Genomic DNA, 8,119 nt, shown 5'->3' with positions numbered 1-8,119 from the left:
AAAATGTTTAACGACGTTCCTGACTGATTTATGCTCATTTGGGTATCGGTATCAGTACCTGACTAGTACTCGTGCTTGTACCAGCCGGCTAGGTGAGAAAAATATCTTCAGATGACGCTAGGTGAGTGAAAATAAGAGCTGGATGTTGTTCAGCTGATCCTGATTAGTTAATATAAAATATGTTACTCGTCTCAGGATCAGTCTCAGTGTATAGGAGTAGCAAAAAAAACTCGTACTTATAAAAGATGGGATCTTTACATACCAAACCTACAGTAAGTTATCTCCAGACATTACTATTAAAATGACAAAATCCCCTCATGGTACACTTTTTTTGCCCAACACCCATCATTCAAGTCCTTCTTGCCTAATTTTTGACGTCCTCTCTTGTATTCTACATACACGAACACAATGACAGGTGGGTCGTTTAATCTCGTTTACAACAAAGCACCTCATTCTCAGTAATAACTCCTTCGCCCTTGTTTTTGGAGGAACTTTTTAATAGGCCTGGATGTGTGAATTCTGTCATCGAGTGGTATACACGGTGAATGCGCCACACCAATTGGTCACAGGCCAATCCAAACAACACACAATACATGCGAGAGGAGGATGAACACAAACAACACGAACACGTCGGACCTTTGTGATTGTGCTGCAGGATTACTCCGAAGCTGCGAGTCAACACGCGGCGCACTGAAAAACACTGACTTCACCTGAGCTCGGGTGTCATCAGCGGTGAAAACAGATTACCCAACTGAGCCGCCCTCTCATTATACTACACACACACAAACACACACACACACACAACTCCGTCCACTTATAATACCCTGCATAACTCGCTCAAATTTCCCCTTCAACAACGTACGTCTCTAAAGATCAGTCCGAGAGTAAAGAGTTAATAGCTAACACTCGGTCGATTAGCCTTGACTCTCGTCTCGGATAAGAATGCCGTCAGTCAGAAGACAGGAATGCAGACATCGCTCCACGCTGCTACACGAGCGCACAAGATAGCAGCAGTGTGTGAAAAGAAATGTGAGGTTGGTGCCATTAAAAAGGTCACAACCTTTTCACGATTAGGGTGTGAAGCGTTAGTGCATGTTTTTCTTAGAGGCATGCCCAGGAACAGCCCTGGATCACAAATGCTTCCTGCTTCCACCATTATGTCAAACACTCCAACAGACAAACAACACCCTGAAGCTGGGTTTACACACAGGCCTCATGATTTTCCACTTATATACAGTTTTATTAATCCAAGCATCTTAACATCTTCAATTAAAAGCTTCTGAATCTGAATCACTACACAATAAAGCAAACTGAACTAAAACCATATGATTCATGATTCATTTTTTAGCAATGACTTAGTTTCAAACGTGATTCATTTATTTCACGTGATTATTTAAAATAAATGAATAAGTAAATGATTCATTTTTTTTAAAAGGTGTGACTCATTTGTCACGATTCATTTGCAGTATTTTTAAACGTATGATTTTTTTTTTAAACATATGATTCATGATTCATTTTAAGGAACAATGCACGTAGTTTCACGTGATTCACTTATTTACACCTGCTTTTTATTTTTTTTAAACAGATGTATTTATTTTCAGGTTTGATTTATTTGACATGATTCATTTACAGTATTTTAACGTGATTTTTTTTTTTTAAATTAATTTTTTACAAATGATTCATGATTCATTTTTATGAATGATGCACTTATTTTCATGTGATTTTTAAAAAAGATTCTTTTTTTTCTTGCGTTTTTTTTTTTTTTTTTGGTTTGAATAAATGATTCACTTATTTTCACATTCGATTTTTTTAATGTCTCAATGACTTCTACGTGTGATTTTTACACTTTATTAATTTATGTTTATAAGACTTGTTTATTTTCAGATATGATTTTTCACAATTCATTTATAGTTTAACATGACATTTACAAGATATATTTATTTTTACAGGTAATTTTTTTTTCCCCCCACATCATTCAATTATATAGAAGTCATATAGAATTATTTCACTAGATATTTATTTTGAAGTCTGATTTTTGCGATTTTTTAAAAATAATAATAATAATAATAATTCACTTCTTTTTGCATGTGATTGTTTCACATGTTAATTAACCTCACGTGTGATTTTTTAAGCATGATTAATGCAGGTTTACGTGTGTGTGTGTGTGTGTGTGTGTGTGTGTGTGTGTGTGTGTGTGTTTATTTCTTTTCATATGTGATTTCAAGTTCAAGTGTCTTTATTGTCATTTCAACCATATACAGCTGGTACAGTACACACTAACCACATGAGACGACACCGAACTAAAATAAGATCAACACGTTCTACACAAAGACTTCGTTTTCTCATGTCGGTTAAGCGGTTTAATTTTTCCAGATGTTAATTCCTGGCATGATTTATTTTAAGACGTGATCCCGTATTTTTCACACGTGTGTTTACGTGGTCACTTTCAGGTCGTAACAGTTTGAAATGCAACCTCATATGTTCTTCACATGTTCCTCACGTGCTCGCACGCTGAAAAGCTCACGATGACATGAAAATGAAATGTGCGTGATTTGGTTACAAAAGGTACAAAGGGTAATGTTTGGGTTAGGACCGGGTTACCATTCGTACGACTTCCTTTTGTGCGAAATCAAAAACAAAATCCCAACCCGCATGCCCTCACTTGTTCAAATTTGTACAAATCTCTTATGAAATCAGGTTACACACTCTAGATTGAGCCACCGATTAAGCCATTCGATACATTCTGAGTGCTGAAACACAATATCCGAAGTGCATCCCTGCTCTTCTTCTCATATCTGTAAAGATAAATTCCCTCGGCGTTAAAGTGCATGTTGCTCGAAAACAATCCGCATGAGAAATAATACCGTGACAGCGTGTGATTAGCACTTTAGCACATTCTCCGTCTTTCATAAGCTCATGAATGTCACGAATGACAAAACGCATGTTATTACTCCATACACTTGTGTCAGACGTTGCTATGATATATCACAATCATGCCAGGGCACGCATGCTCTCTCTTATTTCAGACGCAGACTTAACGCTACAGTTATCCGGCTTTATTTGTTTTTGTTATGTGTATTACTGTACATATAAACACTTATGTCAGCTCATTTATATCTTTATGCTGCTTAATCAGTTATTTTAAATTCAAACCATCTAATTGCATACAAAGTGATCTTTTACATTTCAAGACTACTAATGCAGTGACTGTTAATGCTAATGTTAATGTGACCTCTAAACACCTCTTGATGCTTGATGAAGAAGAAGGACAAGCTATGAATCTAGAACCCTTAAAGGGTCTATGGATTGTCTCTTTAAGGAAACCGTTAATGGTTTTGTCTCAGAAGAAGAAGAAGAAGAAGAAGAAGAAGAAGAAGAAGAAGAAGAAGAAGATATTTTTAAAGGGTTGTGGTTTTGCTTTTCAGTCATCATGCTTATTGTAAGGAACAAAACACTTAGCATTTTACTGTTATAGGAAATAATCAACGTGCTGGTGTGATGAACTACAAAGGTGGTTATTTTCCTATAACAGCATGTCTTGAACTGTGATATTCCTCTTATACTACAACAATTTTGAAACTCATTGACCCGAGACATGTAGAGGTTCCAGAGTTGCGCATTTTCCTGTGAAGCTTTTTAAAACTGTATATTGTTCTTATTGTCATCTGCTTTGTAATCATGCTATACTGAACAATTTAAATATCTCCTACATATTTTATGAAACTTAAGTGCTGATGGTTCTTTAACGGTTCATAGCTTCCTAAATGGGTTCTACTTGGAATTCTATGCCATAAGCAAACACTATTTGTAGAGCTAAGCGTTGCTGCACTGAAGACCAACCAAAGGACATGTACAGGTTCTGGACTGAATCTTTTCCCTACACTTCCGTATACACTCTTCCCTATACACATTTCCCTATACACTCTTCCCTATACACTCTTCCCTATACACATTTCCCAATACACATTTCCCTATACACATTTCCCTATACACATTTCCCTATACACTCTTCCCTATACACATTTCCCTATACACTCTTCCCTATACACATTTCCCTATACACATTTCCCTATACACTCTTCCATATACACTCTTCCCTATACACATTTCCCTATACACTCTTCCCTATACACATTTCCCTATACACTCTTCCCTATACACTCTTCCCTATACACATTTCCCTATACACTCTTCCCTATACACATTTCTCTATACACATTTCCCTATACACTCTTCCCTATACACATTTCTCTATACACATTTCCCTATACACTCTTCCCTATACACTCTTCCCTATACACTCTTCCCTATACACTTTTCCTTACACACTCATCCCTATACACTCTTCCATATACATTCTTCCCTATGCACTCTTCCCTATACACTCTTCCCTATACACTCTGCCCTATACACTCTGCCCTATACACTCTTCCATATACACTCTTCCCTATGCACTCTTCCCTATACACTCTTCCCTATACACTCTGCCCTATACACTCTGCCCTATACACTCTGCCCTATACACTCTTCCATATACACTATTCCCTATACACTCTTCCATATACACTCTGCCCTATACACTCTTCCATATACACTATTCCCTATACACTTTTCCTTATACACTCTTCCCTATACACTCTTCCATATACACTCTTCCCTATACACTTTTCTTTATACACTCTTCCCTATACACATTTCCTTATACACTCTTCCCTATACACTCTTCCATATACGCGCCTCCCTATACACTTTTTCTTACACACTCTTCCCTACACACTCTTCCCTACACACATGTTCTTATACACTCTTCCATATACACATTTCTTTATATACTTTTCCTTATACACTCTTCCCTATAAACACTTCCATATACATTCTTCCATATACACTTTTCCTTATATACTCTTCCCTATACACTCTTCCTTATAGACTTTTCCCCTATATTCTTTTCCCTATACATTTTTCCCCTATACACTTTGCCATATACACTCTTCCCCATACACTTTTACACTATATTCTTTTCCCTGTAGTCTCTTCCTTATAGACTTTTCCCTTATATTCTTTTCCCCATAGACTCTTCCCCTCTATTATTTTCCTTATACACTCTTCCTTATACACGTTCCCCTATACACTTTTTCCTATACACTTTTCCCCCATACACTCTTTCCTATGCTTTCTTTCTTATACACTACTTCCTATATACTCTTCCATATAAACCTTCCCCTATGCAGTCTTCCCTATACTGTTTTTCCCTATACACTTTTCCTTATACACTCTTTTTTTTTTATAACCACTCATTATAATTTTTTCCCTATACACTCTTCCCTATACACTACTTCCTATATACTCTTCCCCCACGCTTTTCCCTATACACTTTTCCCCATACACTTTTTCCCTATACACTCTTCCCCTATACACTCTTCCTTATACATACTTGCCTATACACTACCACTAACCTTTTTACCTAAAGGTGTATCTTCTCCAACACTCTTGTTGGAAACATGTTATGTTTATCATCTGTCGTGTGATCCGGCTTGAGACGAGTCGAATGTTAACCATTTAACTGATTAAACCCTTTCAAAATACATACACAAGTGTCAATAATTATAGCAAACAAATCATATTACAGATTGCATGGAATGTGCCTGAACTGAAGTTTCAAGGGCTTATCAGGAAGGTTCTTATTTTTTATTCCTTAATTCTATTGTTAATGTTTCTGTCAGAAGAATAAATCCGATTTCATAACAGAGTAACAGTGGAACCCTATAAATACTACTCATTCCTTGACCAACCCCAACGCCTCGTGCGCATATTTGTTTAAGAAATCAGAAGTGACGCACTGGGACATATTCTTCTCAAACCTGTCAGGTCCATCCGTTATTGACACAAGACCTGCCAACACACTTTTCAAAAGGTGTAATTTAAGCTGAACGAACACACACGCACACAAAAACGCACGCACGCACGCACGCACGCACGCACCCACGCACGCACCCGCGTAACCTCTAACCTGTGCGGCGACCTCCGTTTTGCCCACACCTTTTACGCACGTTATTTAGGTTATCTCTACTATATCTAAGATATATCTAGTCAGTAGACATAAATTATTTCCACAACACAATGATCTTTACAGATTACTTACATAAACCTGTATGAAAGCGTCTGCGTAACAAAATGCACCGATACACACTCACGCCCCCACCCCCCCAAATTGTCTCGTAGTCTTGTAAGCGCACGCCACCTGCTTGTGTGCCGTGAAATTTCTGCTCTGCACAGGTGAGCGTGCAGGTGAAGCAGGTGATCTAAAGCATTACAGCCTCTTTAGAAACCATTCAGATGAATACAATTAAGGAGCACCGTTTTATATCTTATTAATGTTCTAAAAAATGAGTGCATTTTATATGCGTGTTTGTGGCGTCTTTTCTTTTATTATTATTATTATTATTATTTATTTAAAGGATTTATTTCTTCTCGTGAGTCAGGTTGAATAAAGCTCGAGGCTCCGCCCCCGTAGGCAGGTCTCGATGTGTCGGAGCTCTATATTAGACAGCACTCTTTCACATATTATGTGTCCTCGCACTTGTGCAGGTAGAGATTCAGCTGCTCTTACACGCGAAGTTTGAGAAGATTGAACGCAAGTCTGGTTGAACTCCCAAACAAAGCAACTCGGTGAACAGCTTGGATTTTATTCTTCCTCTTATTATTATTATTATTATTATTATTATTATCTTCTCCTCTAAACTTGTCTGTGAGCGAAGGACTTGTGATCATGAAGCTGGAGGTTTTCCGCGGCGCGCATCTCCACGCAAAAGCACCGGAGACGTGCAGCGACGCCGAGACCAGCGTGCCGTCTCCGCTCTCCGGGGAAGACGAATTAGGATCAGATGGCGACTGCGCAGCGCACAGCCCGTGCGCACCTGTCGCGTCTTCCGCCGCCATGTCCTCTGCAGCAGCGCGCATCGAGGGTAAGGACAAGGGCAAGCCGTACACGCGCAGACCAAAGCCGCCGTACTCGTACATCGCCCTGATCGCCATGGCCATCCGTGACTCCAGCTCGGGCCGCCTGACGCTCGCCGAGATCAACGACTACCTCATGCGCAAGTTCCCGTTCTTCCGCGGCACGTACACGGGCTGGCGCAACTCGGTGCGCCACAACCTGTCGCTGAACGACTGCTTCCTGAAGGTGCTGCGCGACCCCTCGCGCCCCTGGGGCAAAGACAACTACTGGATGCTGAACCCGCACAGCGAGTACACGTTTGCCGACGGCGTGTTCCGGCGACGCAGGAAGCGCATCGGCAAAAAAGCGGGCCGGGAGCAGGACGAGAGCGCAAACCGAGCCTCCACAGACTCTATAAATGCGCCCTCGGCCTCAACCAAGTTCACAAGCCCGTTCGCCATCGACAGCATCTTGAGCCGACCTTTCCGTAAAAGGGAGCAGCCGGAGCACTGCGTGCCAGAGGACGTCGCTGCGGCCACTTGGCCTGGGCGCGCCCCCGTACCGTCGCCTTACGTCACGCGCGGCGCACCACTTCACGCGATGGTCGATGCGAGCGCAGCGGTGCACACACTCCGCGCCTACGGCATGATGGGCGTCGCGTTTGAGGACTTGGCCGCCGGGGTCCGGCATGACAGAGACTTTCTCAGCGTTCCACTGGGCTCAGAGTCCCGAGTTCCGGTCCCGAGGGTCACACCGACCAACGCGTCCACCAAAGTCAGAGCCTTTCACCCTTTTCAAATAGACTACTTATTATCCTAATGGCGCGCAGGACAATGTTTTCTTTGGCACTTTATACGTACTGTACTTGTTTATGGACTTTAAACTTAAATACATTTCATCAAGAAGTTGCCGCCAGTGGACTCTGGAACTTTGGTAGGCTATAAAATGGAGTAAACGCACAGATACAGGAGATGATTCTGCCCTGTCAGTAAATATTGTTGTATAATAATGTTAAGTCGTGTATTTATGATGTGCTGTTGGTCATTCCTGTGTGTTTTGCTCGTTCGGAATGTTGCTGAAATCGGGATTTTGCCTCAGCTGAAATATCACTTTGCTTTTGCTCTGTCGTCTTTAAAAGCAAGGACACTGACAGCAATGTTGTTGTTGTTGTTGTTGTTGTTG

General features: G+C 40.6%; 1 protein-coding gene across 1 annotated transcript; it reads left to right on the top strand.

Moving 5' to 3' along the window:
* Positions 1-6,578: 6,578 nt before the first annotated feature.
* foxq1a (forkhead box Q1a) lies at positions 6,579-7,756 on the top strand. Its single transcript, XM_053630151.1, has one exon. It carries the CDS (start codon positions 6,770-6,772, stop codon positions 7,754-7,756), a length of 987 nt encoding a protein of 328 aa, XP_053486126.1. The 5' UTR covers positions 6,579-6,769.
* The last annotated feature ends 363 nt before the right edge of the window (positions 7,757-8,119 follow it).

The sequence above is a fragment of the Ictalurus furcatus genome, chromosome 7 (genome assembly GCF_023375685.1).
Source record: "Ictalurus furcatus strain D&B chromosome 7, Billie_1.0, whole genome shotgun sequence".
NCBI lineage: Eukaryota > Metazoa > Chordata > Actinopteri > Siluriformes > Ictaluridae > Ictalurus > Ictalurus furcatus.
Note: the sequence above shows the minus strand (reverse complement) of the source record. Positions and strands in the feature narration are given on the sequence as shown.